This window comes from Rhipicephalus sanguineus, chromosome 5, assembly GCF_013339695.2.
Source record: "Rhipicephalus sanguineus isolate Rsan-2018 chromosome 5, BIME_Rsan_1.4, whole genome shotgun sequence".
Lineage (NCBI taxonomy): Eukaryota > Metazoa > Arthropoda > Arachnida > Ixodida > Ixodidae > Rhipicephalus > Rhipicephalus sanguineus.
The window spans coordinates 176,550,736-176,565,937 of NC_051180.1; the positions used below are offsets into that span (position 1 = coordinate 176,550,736).

At 48.0% G+C, this 15,202-nt stretch overlaps 1 protein-coding gene across 1 annotated transcript in view; it reads left to right on the top strand.

Moving 5' to 3' along the window:
• The window catches only part of LOC119394461 (uncharacterized), a 120,336-nt gene that overhangs the window by 56,023 nt on the left and 49,111 nt on the right, over positions 1-15,202 (top strand). Inside the window, exons 4-6 of the mRNA XM_049415791.1 lie at positions 4,521-4,592; positions 5,442-5,595; positions 9,383-9,456. Coding sequence (XP_049271748.1) covers positions 4,521-4,592; positions 5,442-5,595; positions 9,383-9,456 — 300 coding nt within the window. The remainder of the gene's footprint in view (positions 1-4,520; positions 4,593-5,441; positions 5,596-9,382; positions 9,457-15,202) is intronic.

Here is a 15,202-nt window from a genome sequence, read left to right on the forward strand (position 1 = left end):
AATTGCACTTAGGAGAGAAAGATAGGATGGGACGCTCACGCTTCAATGCCACCGTGCACCGTTGACATTTCGCCCCGACAGAAGGGATCCTACGACGGGTACCATAGACTTGGAGATGCGCTCACACCTAGCGTACTGAAAAGATGACGTCAACGACCTGTTCGAGATACGAACAATCTGATTCAATAGGCTTAATTTTCAAATGTACCATATCGCAAAAGAATCTGCCAACGCAGCACATTAACTCTGGAAGTGTCCTGGAGCTAAGGTCATCAGAACGTCTTCGGTCACATGTAACTACAGCGATACAGATGGCATCAGGTCATGGCGTTGGGCCGTGACCATAACTAATTACATCATGTAGTCTCGCCTGAATTCTCTGTTCTAGCGATGGAGTCGAAAGAAGACTCTGAGACCATCTTTTGGATAAAGTGGTTTGTATCACAAAGAACTTTAGGGGTCCCAATAATCTGCTAGCCTTGTTTCAGGTGCGTCGCACATCGTTGTTTTGGGCGCCTCATGGTGAAGTGTGTCTCCTAGTGATGCAGAACTATCGATGGTACTATCGATACTATCGATAGCTGAGTCACTATCGAACTATCGATAGTGAAAAATTCGATGGTACTATCGATAGTATAAAATCAACAGCGCAGACTCACTGCAGAATAAACTTGTTTCCCCGCTCTCGAGGTACATAGGGGAGCCGGAGCAGGCTGAAGGGCAAGAAAGTTGACATGATTGAGTTCTTCACCAGAGTACTTTGCTGACACATGATTATAAAGTCAAACTGTTCAGCTGTAGCGGAAAGGAAGCCTTTACATGTAGTGGGACTGCGCGGCTTCAAATTGATATTGCATCTTATGATTTCAAAATAAAAAAAAAATATCATGAAGTTAATTGTAAGGTGTAAGTGTAAGACAAGCTTCAAAAAGAAAAGTTTCCTGGCGTAGTTTATCGGATCCCATGTAAAGACTGTGACAGTGTATATATCGGCGAGACAGGAAATTTTGAACAGCGGATCAAACAGCATGCCAATGACGTCAACAAGAAAAAAGTTTCTTCGAATGCCTTGGCCGAGCACGCTGAAAACTTGAGCCACCACATTGATTTCGATAACGCCACGATCTTGGAAAAGGAGAAAAAACTGTCCGCAAGACACCATTTAGAATCCATCGTGATTCAAACGACGGATCATACTTTGAACCGAAATGACGGAACGCTCCCTCTTATCTACAGCCGCTGCTTACGTCATATTTTAAAGCCCTCATAAGCATCGCTTCACTCGTCGTCGCTTTCATTGTGAACAAGGCTCCCGTCAGGGGAGCCGAAACGTCTTTTTCCGCATTTTATTTCATGGTCGGTGTCCTGCTTTTATTCTATCATGTTACTTCCCGACCAGACGGGTTTCCGTCAAAACCTCGACTTCAAGGTGTAAGTGGTTGCTTTTGGATACGAATTTATTGATGGATATATTCCGCCATTTTCACTGCGGAAATAATTAATTTCTCTGCCAAAAATTGCTCATAAATTAAGCGAAGCTGGTAGTAGGCTATCGCAATTATCTTCGCAATATGGCCGGCCAGCAACTCCATCATTATTCAAACCATAGAGTTTCCTACAATACTTACTAGAGGGAACTCTGGCGCTAGTGTCTATGGGAGCTGCAATGCATCACGCTTCAGCTAGCATGGGAATCATGGGTAGTACACGGATTTGTCTAAACTTCGTTCTTTCGGCTCCGTTTGGCTCCGCGTCGCCTGCATCCGCTTTGTCACAAAATGAAGTACAGCAAAAATCAGCAGTTTCACTTCACCACTTTAACTTCTTTAGGCTCACCGATTCAAATCTGGTCACGAAGTTCACAACGATCCATTCTTTTATCCGAAAGAAAACCAAAACATAGCAATAAACAAAGCCACAAGTGCGTTCGAAGCCCACAAGCACGAAGACTAGGCAAATCCGTGTACTACCAATCATTCCCATGGTGGCTGAACGATCGCAGCGCCAGAGTTCCCTCTAGGTCATTTTAGGAAACTCTATGATTCAAACCACTATCGATAGTATTGTCACGTGGTTGTGGCGATGAAGAATGCTGCAGCAAGACTGTGAAATACGGAGCTCTTTATTTGGGCGTACTTGTGTCCAGAAAATGAAAACTCAAAATACAAGGGATACACGCCCTGCGCACTGATAGCGGTGAGAACTGTCGTCGTCCGTCGAGTAATCTTATCATAGGCAGAACGCGTCGTCATTGATAAATCACTCATCGAACATTCCAGCGTTATCGCTGGTGCTCGCGTAAGCTCTCGAATAAACTTGACTATTCGCCTCCGGCGCGTAATCTTAACAGAATGATCTCAAACAATCGTGAAGCTTCTCAAACATTACGGCGCAGTCAGCGTCAAACGTTGCTAACAGTCTTTGTGGATGAAGCGCGAATACATCAAAACAAAGCAATAAACACGCGTTGCAGTAAAATCGCTAGCAATATTAACGATGGTACTACCGATTGCACTATCGATAGTTTGTCGATAGTAGCACTATCGATAGTTTCAAAAAAAGTATCGATACTATCGATAGTCAATTTACCGATAGTTCTGCATCACTAGTGTCTCCACCTTGAATCCTTCCACTGTTACTCCCAGGACAAGTCGGTATCCCGGCCTCCCACACCCGCTTTCTTTTTCCAATATGCTCTTCTTGCAGTTTTAGTGCGCACCACGCATCCTCAGAAAACAAAAATGAACTCGTGCGTAAAATAATATTGAAGTCTAGTGGCGCTAAAGTTGCGTACGTTACGCACTGTAACATACCTGATACCCGATGGCGCGCATTAGCGATCTCCTGTCGGTGATATGCAACGTCGTGGTTCCAGTAACAGTGCACAAATTTTCCAGCGGCATGCACGTGCCAGCACGTACCACTCTTGAATCAATTGACAGATGCCGCATAGACAAACAGAAAGACGTGATTGCACGTGAATTCAATGTCTGTACGGCGGTCCCGACGCTACTATTACGCGCATCAAGGACACTGTTCCTGAATGTTGGTCCACAGATTCCCTTCTGCGGAAATCTACGTCCTCAAAGCTTCTAATCACAGTCAGCAAGACGTTTTTTTTTTATTTAATAATATATTGTTTAGGATACGTTAGCGTTTTTATATAGCGCCGGCTACTCCCTTTTACAGATATTGGAATTCGTGAAAAACACAGTAATTAAATGAACTTACATAAACTCTCCATAAACGAGCGTTTATGGGGAGTTCATGTAAGTGAGCCAAGCGATAGATATGATGACATATTCACGAAGTGCAGTCACATAGGGACATGAAAAACGACACAAAGTACAGTCCAGCCACATTACACTGTGCTTCACATCAAACGCAGTCGCACGGACACCGCATATGCTGAAAATAACACTACACATAACGCCCAGTCACGTAACAACACTGAAATTGTCACTGTGCAGTTAGAGGGAAACGGAAGTCTACACATGAAGCGACACACCAACGCGACACCGTGAGGTAAAATTATATGCATAAAATCAGCCTAAAATTTTTTTTCAATAATTTCGAGTATACCACTCGCTTCTAAAATCTTTTTTACTGCTAATAGGGCCCATTTCTGCAAGGCATGTGTTGGCCATAGACAGGGCCTAGGTCCATTGCCACTAAACGTCGCAGTAGATGTTGTCTTTGGTCATGATATCGTGGGCCGTCTAATAAAAGATCTTGTACATATTTTATCAGAGTGCCGTTGGTTGTGAACGAAAAATCAGCGTTGTCCGCGAGGAAAAATTGAGAAAGATGCAAATAAAATAAACAACAAAAACACAGGCCTTCCGCGTGGCAAGCACACCACAGAGCCACACCATTGCTTGAAACCGCTGCTGAAAAAACTCTATATAGATGTCATGTAGCGGGAGGAGTCCCCTTAACGCAGGTAATATTGCGTGGCAGAAGCGTAAAATCACGCCAGGAGTCAAAACATGTGAATTGCGCAACGAGTCGATGTTTTAAAGCCCCTCCCATTACAAGGCGCTCAGAAATATTTAATCATCATCAGCAGCAAAAGCACCAAAAAAAGTGAGCAGCTCCGTAGGTTTGCGTGTTGCCTCTGATTCGCAAAAGGAAGAATTATGGCGTAGTGGGAACTCTGCACATTTACTTGCAGTAAGCATTCTACGATAGTTTGAAACGCCCAATGTTACGCGCACAGACGTTCGTTTCCTTGCGGCGCGGTTGAGGCATACACTGAGAACCGAAGCCACGTTAGCGATTGAGAAGGCGACGCGTCCTCCTGGTTCTTTTTTTTTTCTTTGCTTATTGCTTCGAACGCTTGTAATTTGGTTCGTATATACACCTATACCCACGATAGTGACTGACAAGCAATAAGGAGCAGTATTGTAAAGTCAGAGCTTCGTGCATTTGATACCTAGATTCCATTTTAGATGGCGATAATTTTCGGTCGCTGGCTGTCGATGTCGTAACAACGCCCATTTCTTTTGGTTCTTGACCAGGATAACGGAGTTGGCCGAGGTGCCAACCGTCTTGGGATTCGGAGCCCTACCGATGACTTGATGCTGGACGAGGTACGACATATTCGGAGCTCATATCGACAGCTCACGTAGCATTTGTCCTGTGACAGCTATGTAAGGAAATTCAAGGATTAATGTCATGTGTCTGTTCTTTTTATAAAGGACACACAAACACACACACACAAACACGCACGCACATGTACGCACACATACATACATACATACATACATACATACATACATACATGCATACATACATGCATGCATACATACATACATACATACATACATACATACATACATACATACATACATACATACATACATACATACATACATACATACATACATACATACATACATACATACATACTAACTGTGGACATATCTATTAGCGCGAAAAACACAAAGGACGAGGTAAAGACGGCAGACAGGACACAGCGCCGAGTGTATACAGACATACCACGCCAATCTCATGGCAAGTCAGCTACAACGATAAGGAATGTGCTTCAAGGGCGTAGCCAAGGGAGGGGGTTGGGGGGGTTCAAACCCCCCCCCCCCCGAAATTTTTCAGTTTTGCTTGCGTATATATACACGCACACATACAAACGCATGCACGAACATACATAAAGTATGGTTGAACCCCCCCCCCCCCGAAAAAAATTTCTGGCTACGCCCCTGATGTGCTTGATTATGATTTTTCCTCGGCCGCAATATATGTAGCCATTGGAATGCCATTCCAGTGCTATTCGTTTTCGATATACGTTTTCGCAACGGTGCACGGCCCACGTTATCCCCGACGAATGGGATAGAAATGAGAGAAAGCCACACGTGCATTGTATGCAGGCCCTAAAGTTCTGAACTCATAGTGTACGAGTTGCTTTTCTCGTGCCTTCCTTCCAGCCCATCGTGCGCCTCGGCAGGCGCGGTGTTGCAGCCAGGATGCGTGCTGACACCGACCCACTCGGCCTACGCTCGGCCATCACGGATCACGGAACAGCAACCCGGACGCGTCGTCGAGCCAGCCCCGCATCCGAAGACCACGGGCCCACACTCGGTGAGACCTCCTGTCACCATTTTTCGAACAGAAGAAAAAAAATCAGGAAGATCCCGCACGCATAGTGGGAATCGATTTGATGCGAAGCAGTCGGCGAGGAGTTGCTTATTCCGCACATTGAGCCAAGTCTTACGAAATGCATCGACATTTTTTGTATAATTTGAGTACGTAGTTTGCATATCGTGGGCTTACTTGGCACGTTGACTACACTGGCGTCCAAAGGGTAGCTCATTTTTCCCGGCACTCACCTCATAGCGCAGACGTCACTTTCATCGAAACGAAGCCTGAGCAGTGTTCATATGTGCATTCCTGCGGCGACGAGCAATGGTAGACTATAGCTTGTTGAGTCATAGAAGTACGCATTTAAGCGTCTGTGTGCTATGCTAAAATTTTCAGCTATAACAAAGGGTATGTCTTGTTTAATCCACGCAAAGTGAGTGAGTGAATAATTTCATTTAGTTCCTGCAGACCTCCGGGGTGGATTCCCGCCTTGGAGCCGGCATGTCGTATGAAGTATTCACTGTCTATTTTCGCTGCCCTGAGTTGGTATAGTCTGTGAATCACCTGTGGCGCATACCCGCATGGGTCGTGGTATGGGCATATGCCCCGCACCTGACTGTGGGAAAGGGTTTAAAATTAAACCGTGTTTATTCATTGAATATGCGTGGCCCATTTTTATGGTGAGAAATTGACGTAGCGTTTACGTGTGAGATCTGAAAGGCAGACTGCATAATAGGCCATCGTAGCTACACTGGCTCTGATCGCACGAAAGAACGCATTTGTGGAACCGCACATTGCACCTGACTCGTGCCTAATCATAGGTCCTTACATTATGGGCCGTGGTAGCATCATATGTCTATACATTATAATTTTTATGGGATGTGGAAGGCCATTGGTATTTAGTGTATTCATGTACGATTGCGTGGTAGCGCTATTGATTTACGATGGGATGTGGTCTCTGCATATTATTGGCTCCAGATCGAACAGAGGTGGCACCTAGTGGCGAATGGACAGAACCATGTAGCCTGGATGGCCCCTTGCGTCGTCTGCTAGTCACACCGTGTTCGCATGTATGCGAACGTCATGCGCGTCCTCAGAGGGCAGCTTATACCATTGCATAGAATGCTTGTACGTATGTCTGCACGATATACACAAGCGTTTCGCTTTCCGAGCCTTTTATGCACTCTAATAAGGGAGTACATGCACGTGTCGGTATGGCGTTAGGTGTAATAATCGTACCCGCCATTCACCAAAATCATTTCAATGTGCGTGTCTCCTCGTCATTGAAGCACAACAGATAGTGCATTTGGCGCCGTCTTAAACGTAGGTACTAAATGCGGAGGTGTTAATGCAGAATTTTAGCGACACTATCTTGTGAAATGTTGGCGATTTCGAAATTCTTGTTATATACCGCAAAGCACGAACTAGCGGCTGCAAAGACCGGTTAGCGGCAAAAAAGACCTCAAGCCACGCACTATACACTGTGTTCAAAATTAAGCTTTAGGTTTTCTTAAAATTCAACACTGAGAGGCATGTGAAAACCACCTTTGCAAATGAGTTATATATCCGGGAAACACGAAGTGAGGCAATAACTATCGCTGTCGGCCGCCCAATTCACTAAGATTAAATAATGAACTTAAATAATGAACTAATGAACTTAAATAATGAATGGGTGCAACCTGCGGGCATGTTTGTATCGGAAAGTTGGAGACAGACGCGTTTCTACGCAGTTATACTTGGAAGAATTCTTCTAGCATGTATGTGCCCCGAGATATCCCGCCGCAAAGTTTAATTGCCGTTTGCATGATTACGCATCCAAGACAGCGAGCGCTGGTGGAAAGCTCCTCCCCGATGTGTCGCGGCAGTTGCGTGCGGCGTTTAATCTGACAACGGGTCGAAGACATAGGCAAAGTTGATACCGATTACCCTTTTGCTACCGGCTGGCGTCAGCAATTAAGCGAGGACTGCTCGTCACATCAACGAGGAACACTGCGCCGATCCGCTCCGCCTTGCATGCGTAATCATGCAAATCGCAATTAAACTTTGCGGCGGCATATGTCGGGGCACAGACGTGCTAGAAGAATGATCCTAAGTGTAACCGTGTAGCAACGCAGCTGCCTCCAACTACTCAATACAAACATGCCCGCTTACTGCAGTCACTAAAAATTCCTTTATTGAGTCTTATATCATTGGGCGTCTGACAGCGATAATTACTATCTCACTTTGTGTCTCCCTGGATACATAAGTTAGCTGCAAAGGTGCTTTTCACGTTCTTCCCAGTGCGGAATTTTAACAAAACCATAAAGCTGAACTTTCAACACCCGGTAGTGGTACACGTATTCATGCAAACAGAAAAGCAGAGTGCACAAAGTTCTACTTCAACTACTTACACAGAAATACAGACTTTTTTTTTTGTTGCCGCTAGAACAAGAAGTACGTGCTTAGTTGACTCAGTCGCACAACACCATTTATAATGCGGCAGAGGCAGAACACCAGCTATGCACGTACAGATAAAACAAGCAGAACACATTGCGGAACACAACTATCACCATGGGCCAGCACACCATTGATTCGCAAATCCCGCTTCTCTCACACTTAATAGGAAAGTTATTAGGCCGGCTTCGTGCATTACTGGGGCAATGGAGTGCTTATATATCGCCATTAGGCTGCAGTCAACGCGCTTTATTCGCCGACAGTCGGCTCAAGCCACTCACAGCGAAGCGCCGCCGTGTACATTTGGATGTGTGCCGCCGACCTCCTATCCACACTAACGCGGCGATGGTGCTGCCACCTGTAACTCGATCTCGCGGCGAATAGCCAAGATTTCTTGCCTGCGTGAAGAAAAAATGAATGAAAAAGAAAAGAACACGAGGAACGGCACCCCAGAGAAGAATTTTCGTTGTCTTTTCCTTAAAAACTTTTCGTGGTCTTTTTCTTCAAATCGGGTCAAACGAAGTTTGGCATGTACGTGTCTGAACTACTATGACTCTTTCTTTCTTTCTTTCTTTCTTTCTTTCTTTCTTTCTTTCTTTCTTTCTTTCTTTCTTTCTTTCTTTCTTTCTTTCTTTCTTTCTTTCTTTCTTTCTTTCTTTCTTTCTTTCTTTCTTTCTTTCTTTCTTTCTTTCTTTCAGATTGTGCCATGCTCCCTCCTAGACCTCTCCTTCCTCAATGCCGGGAATTGTGTCTTTACCGAAAGCTTCTGTCGCGTAGTCTATGCTCCTCCTCTTACAGCGCCCGGCCATCGCCGATCACTCTTGCAATTAAGATAATTATTTTCATGCTTTTAATAAATAGTCACGAAGTTTCTTAAAAGTAAAGTTCTCGGGTTCTGTGTTTTTCTCGCGCAACATACTTAACAGCGTCGGTAGCCGACGTTTTTTAACATTTGTAAACCATATGTTGAGATCTTCGCCAAGATCGCCAAACAGCAGTTTATGAATGGGCGCTCATGTTCGTGTGTCGCAGAGTGTCATATCAATTTACTATCTTACCATAGTTCTTGTATTACGTGTGGTAGAGCGTTGTTTTAGGCTTGCTAATTGACGTATGAAACAAGTATTATTTTTTATATACATAAAGACGTATTATTTTTTATTACGTGCAAGATTAGCTAGTCCGGGAGGGGAACCGAGCACCTCCTGTCTTCTGTTGTCTAATTTTTGTGCCCCCGCCCACCACCAGCTGTTCTACCGGGACGGCCGTCTGTTACTTGGAAATTCCGTACCGCCAGTACAGCTCAATATTCCTGTTCAAGGCTCGTGTTTTATATGTTCCGTTTGTTTCGCAGAGGAACTGCTCGAAAAGAAGACCGAAGCCCGCCGCCAGGAGCGCTTGTCGGAGCAACGCCAGCTGGAGATCGCGGTAAGTGCAGCAACACAATGCGTAATCTTTCATTGCCACAATGCAGGCAATAGGGACACGTGACAAAGGCTGCGAGTATATCTCAAGAGTCCTCGATAGAAAGAGAGACGATAAAACCCTTTCTTTAGCTTCCGTTCGCACAAGACCCTCTTCACTTGCAATTTGAATATTTGGAGCATCACGGAGCGAGAAAGAAAAAAAATCACAGGGTCCCTTATTCATTCGCCTAAGATGGCGGCTCGAAGGCGAAAGCCATCTTTTTTTTTTCTTCTCAGTCGATGTATTCGTCCTCCCCCCCCCCCCCCACACACACACACACTCTGAAAGCTTTTTGCATCTAACATGTTTTTGCACTGCCTCCAGGATCGAAGGCATTGCAAGACTGAGTCTATTTGCCTGGTTTTGCACTGCCTCCGTGATCGGCCCACCTTTGACCGAGCGACGGTGCCATGTGAAGATGTTATGATGTGACGTCACGGTATGTTACTTCATAGCGACGTCATGGTGACGTCACAAACTTTGATGATCTGTGACGGCATCACGGGACGATCTTTTGCGTCATTCGTGTTGAAACCGACGCCGCCGACGCCGACATTGGACGCCGGTCAGTTTTCACGTTGGATGAGGCATCTAAGGCTTTCGCCTTAAGAGGTGCGCGGCCAAATCCAAAAAAAAAAACGCCAGGCCTGCGCTGAAACCGCAGTACAGTCACAGCGAAAGCTGGAAGAGCGGCGTTTCTACAGCCCGTTAAGCTCTCTTGTGGCTACAATACAAGTACACTAGAAAGGTACCCACTACGCCATAAATCACAATTTTTGTGAAGTTGGGAAGCGCCTACTAAACCATTATTCGTCATTCTGCAAAGAAGCGAGGCACCAGCTACACGTCTGTAAGACATTATGTGCACTTTGTTGACCTGACTACTAGTGACGATGAAGAATTATGGCTGAGCCCTTTGTAATGGGATGGAATCTTTAAACGGCCCACCAGTTATGTAATTTGCATTGGGTGACGCCAGGTAGCTATTTCCCTCTCCCGTCATGCTGTATAACATACGTTGACGTGGGAGAGAGACGGGGGGGGGGGGGCGAAGAACTTTACTGAGACCCCGAGGAAATGGATCATGCGCTTATGGGCTTCCTTGGCAACCAATACAAGTGCACTTGCGAGGAACCCACTACGCTATAAATCATTGTAATTTTACTGAGACCCCGAGGAAGTGGATCATGCGCTTATGGGCTTCCTTGGCAACCAATACAAGTGCACTTGCGAGGAACCCACTACGCTATATATCATTGTAATTTTTGAGAAGTAGGGCAGCAGGCACTGTGCCATTTTTCGCGATTCTACGGAGAGCGTTGGTACCTGCTAAACCCATGTAAGGCATTATGCGCACTTTGTTGATGCTGTGCCTGATGACGATGAAGAATTATGGCAGAGTCCTTTGTAATGGGTTGGAAGCATTCAACAACCTACTCGTTGCGCAATTCGCATTCTGTGACGCCTAGCTGGTTACAGAATTCGCGTTGTGCGACGCTTGGTGCTTATTTTACTCTTCTACCACGCTATATTGCATATGCTAATGTGGTTCCTTCCCGACATGCAGCCTGTATAGGACCTTTTTGCAGAGCAGTTTCAAGCACCGGCATGGCTCAGAGGTTGAATACTGGGCTCCCACGCAGACGGCCCAGGTTCGAACCTCATTCCATCCTGGAATTTTTTTCTTATTTCGTTTTTTTTTCTTATTTCGAGCGATACTGGTTACGGACACCGGCGGCGGCGGCGGCGGACAACTACGGCGCCAAAAACGGCCGGTGAAATGATCTCATAACAGCTTTCGCTGTAAAACATCCTCTTGTACTGACCGAAAGAAGGAGAATATTAAGGGGTCGTTTTTCTTTGTTAGACACAACAATAATTCGAACTAACAGACAAGAAAGCCAGCGAAAGTATAGGGGATGGTAGTTGTAGTAAATGTGAAGAATGTAAAGTGGACGAAAATATAACTTGCCCTGCCGGCGGCTAGTTATCTTTTCAAACTAGTCACCTTTAGTATATGCCGCGATGGCAATCGGAATTTTTACAATGTTTTATAGGTGCAAGCTATTCCTCCTTGTATAGCATTTCGCGGTTTTTCATGTTTCTTATTTATTATCTTTCGGGGCCTTGCACATAGAACTATGGGACGGGCCAATAAATTTTCATCCCTCCTGAAAATTTTTGCGGCGAACCGCATTAAAATCGGATACTTTGTAGTTAAACTACAGCCCAGTCACATAGGCCACTTCTAAAAGAATCACCCTCTATATTGCCACGCCCACTTGTTTTATTTTGAAGTTTTCGGGTTTGACCAGCAAGGACGTTTATCAACGATCGACGCTGTCCGCAGAGCAGTGTTCGAGAAGCTTCTCGATCGTAGTAGATCGTTTTGTTAAGATTGCGCGCTGCCGTGAATGTTCTAGCTTTGTCGAGAGATAATGCCGCCACCAGCGATATTGCTGGAAAGTTCGATAGCGCCTGTATAAAAGCCGACGCGCATGACCGCTTGTCAGTTGATCGACGGACGACGCCCTGTTCGCCGCTATCATTGTACAGCGTGTATTGCTGTAGTTCTAGTTCTCATTTTCTGGCCACAAGTTCGGCCAAATAAACAGTTTCATCCTGAAAACGCCGACTGCTGTCTTCGTCGACGTCACGACCACGTGACATCTGGTGGAGGTGCTGCTGCTTCCATGATCCGGACGCCCCCGCGAAGCGCTGACCCAAGCCCAAGCCGCGACGAGGACGACGGCAAGGAGAACCCGGATCGTCGAACAAGCCGCAGGCAGAAGGGACTGCCGCCAGAGCACGGGCTCCTTCCCGAAAAAGACAGACAGCCGCAGATCCCAACATCGACCGCAGCGACGATGACCGACCCCGTGCAGCCTGCGCCGATCCTTCTTCGGCATCCCAAGGAGCCGCCAACCTTCCGCGGATCGTCGTTTGAAGACCCGGAAACCTGGCTTGAAACATACGACCGTGTCGCCGCCTTTAACAACTGGACCAATGAAGACAAGCTGCGTCACGTGTACTTCTACCTCGAAGACGCGGCCAGAACCTGGTTTGAGAATCGGGAGTCCTCACTGCAGACCTGGGAGCTTTTCCGCAGCGCATTCCTGCACACGTTCACAAGCCGTCGTCCGCAGGGAAAGAGCCGCTTCTTTGCTGGAGACCCGGGTGCAGCTGCCAAACGAAAACGTCACCTATCTTCACGGAAGAGATGACTCGACTTTTCCGTCAGGCCGACGCTGCGATGGCGGAAGACAAAAAGTTCGCCTGCTCATGCGGGGTGTCAAACAAGAACTTTTCGCGGGACTTGTCCGCAACCCGCCCACGACGGTCGCCGAATTCCTCACTGAGGCTACGACTATTGAGAAGACACTGGACATGCGGACGAAACAGTACAACCGCTCGCCGCTGTCTGCAACCTATTCCGAAGTGCACTCACTAGCCACCGACGACTTGCGCGAAACCATCCGAGCGATCGTGCGGGAGGAGTTGCGCAAGCTGTTACCTTCGCCGCAGCCTCAAGTGGATTCAATCGCAGACATTGTCCGCGAGGAAATCAAAGAGTCGCTGGCTGTTCCTCAGCCGGCACCGCCGCAGCTTCAAGCAATGAGTTATGCTGCTGCAGCCCGACGCAACGCCCCCCCCTCCTCGCCCGCGTCAAGACGCCGCGCCGCCCCAGCAGTTCCGCCGCCAGGCACCACCGCCGCCACCACCGACGCCATACCGCCCGCCAACCAGGCCAGCGATACACGCCGAGGAAGACCGACGTTTGGCGCGCCCCCGACCATCGTCCACTCTGCTACCACTGCGGAGAAGCCGGCCACACCTACCGCCGCTGCCAGTATCGACAGATGGGACTGCGCGGGTTCGCCATCGACGCGCCGCGTCCACAACAGGGTGAACGACCACGTGACATCGCCGACTACCTGGCAGGAGCGCAGTGGACCCCCCGAGGACCTTCCCGATCGCCGTCGCCAGGCCGCTACGCCTCTCCCCAACGCCGCCAGTACACTGGCCCATTCCGGGGCCGGTCGCCTAGCCCGTATCCGGAAAACTAAGGGCAGCAACCGATGGAGGTGCGGTTGCTGAACGACGAAACGTTGAAGATCCTCCGCCGTCGACGACGATGCCGCGACGAAGTTCCGAGCCCCCGCCGCACGCCGAACGACGTCCTGAAGACGAAACTTTGCGACCCGTGGAAGCAGACCTCACGACGCAACGCGGAAGCAGCGGTGCAAACCGACGTAGCCGTGACCCGACGCCGCGACGTACACGCAACGCAAGACGGCGGACTAGCGACCTCGACATACTATTCGACGGACACAACGTTACCGCTCTCGTCGACACTGGGGCCGACTATTCCGTCGTCAGTGGGTCATTCGCCGCGAAGTTGAAGAAAGTTAGGACTGCTTGGGAAGGTCCTGAAATCCGCACCGCTGGAGGTCATTTGATAACGCCGGCTGGAGTCTGCACAGCAAGAGTCAGCATCAGTCACCGAACCTATCCTGCGAGCTTTGTTATCCTGCAGCACTGTTCCAGGGACGTGATACTTGGGATGGACTTCCTAAGTGAACACGGTGCCGTAATAGACCTGAGATCTGAGTCAATAACACTAACCTCAGAAAAAGCGCTGCCGCCACACACGACGCCAGGAAAGCCCGTATTGAATGTGATAGAAGAGCACGTCACCATTCCGCCTCTCTCCAGCATCATCATTTCCGTCGGCACCGAAGAACACGCAGACCTTGACGGTGTCATCGAGGGCGATCAGCACCTACTTCTCAACCGTCAGATTTGCGTCGCAAGAGGCATAGCCGAGCTGCGTGATGGCAAAGCAAATGTAGTGCTGACAAATTTCAGCCACGAATATAGGCACCTCAACATTGGTACGACGGTCGCCTACATCCACGAATTCGTGGAATCCAGCAATGCTCTCGCCCTCTTCGATGCTACCGAACCTGCTTCGACGAATCGACGAAACCAACCAGATTTCGACGTCAACCCGAGCCTCCCGAAGCACGAGCAAGACCAGCTAAAAACCCTGCTCCTACAATTCAAGGACTGCTTCTCGTCGTCGTCAAGAATTCGACAGACCCCAGTCGCGAAACATTGCATCATAACAGAAGAAAGTGCCCGACCAATCCGTCAGAGCCCGTACCGAGTTTCGACGCGAGAACGCGAGGCCGTCAAGAAACAGGTCGACGAAATGCTACGCGACGACATCATCCAACCGTCCAAGAGTCCGTGGGCGTCACCTGTGGTGTTAGTGAGGAAGAAGGATGGAACCCTACGTTTTTGCGTCGACTATCGTCGCCTGAACAAGGTCACGAAGAAGGACGTGTACCCTCTCCCACGAATAGACGACGCCCTAGATCGACTCCACAACGCCAAGTACTTTTCGTCGATGGACCTCAAGACCGGCTACTGGCAAATCGAAGTCGACGAGAGAGACCGAGAAAAGACTGCCTTCATAACACCAGACGGCCTGTTTGAGTTCAAGGTCATGCCCTTTGGTCTTTGCTCGGCGCCCGCGACTTTCCAACGCGTTATGGATACAGTACTGGCCGGCTTGAAGTGGCAGACGTGCCTTGTGTACTTGGACGACGTCGTTGTGTTTTCCTCAAACTTCGACGAACACCTTCGACGCCTTGAAGCTGTACTTCAAGCAATCAAGACCTCCGGACTCACCCTGAAGCCT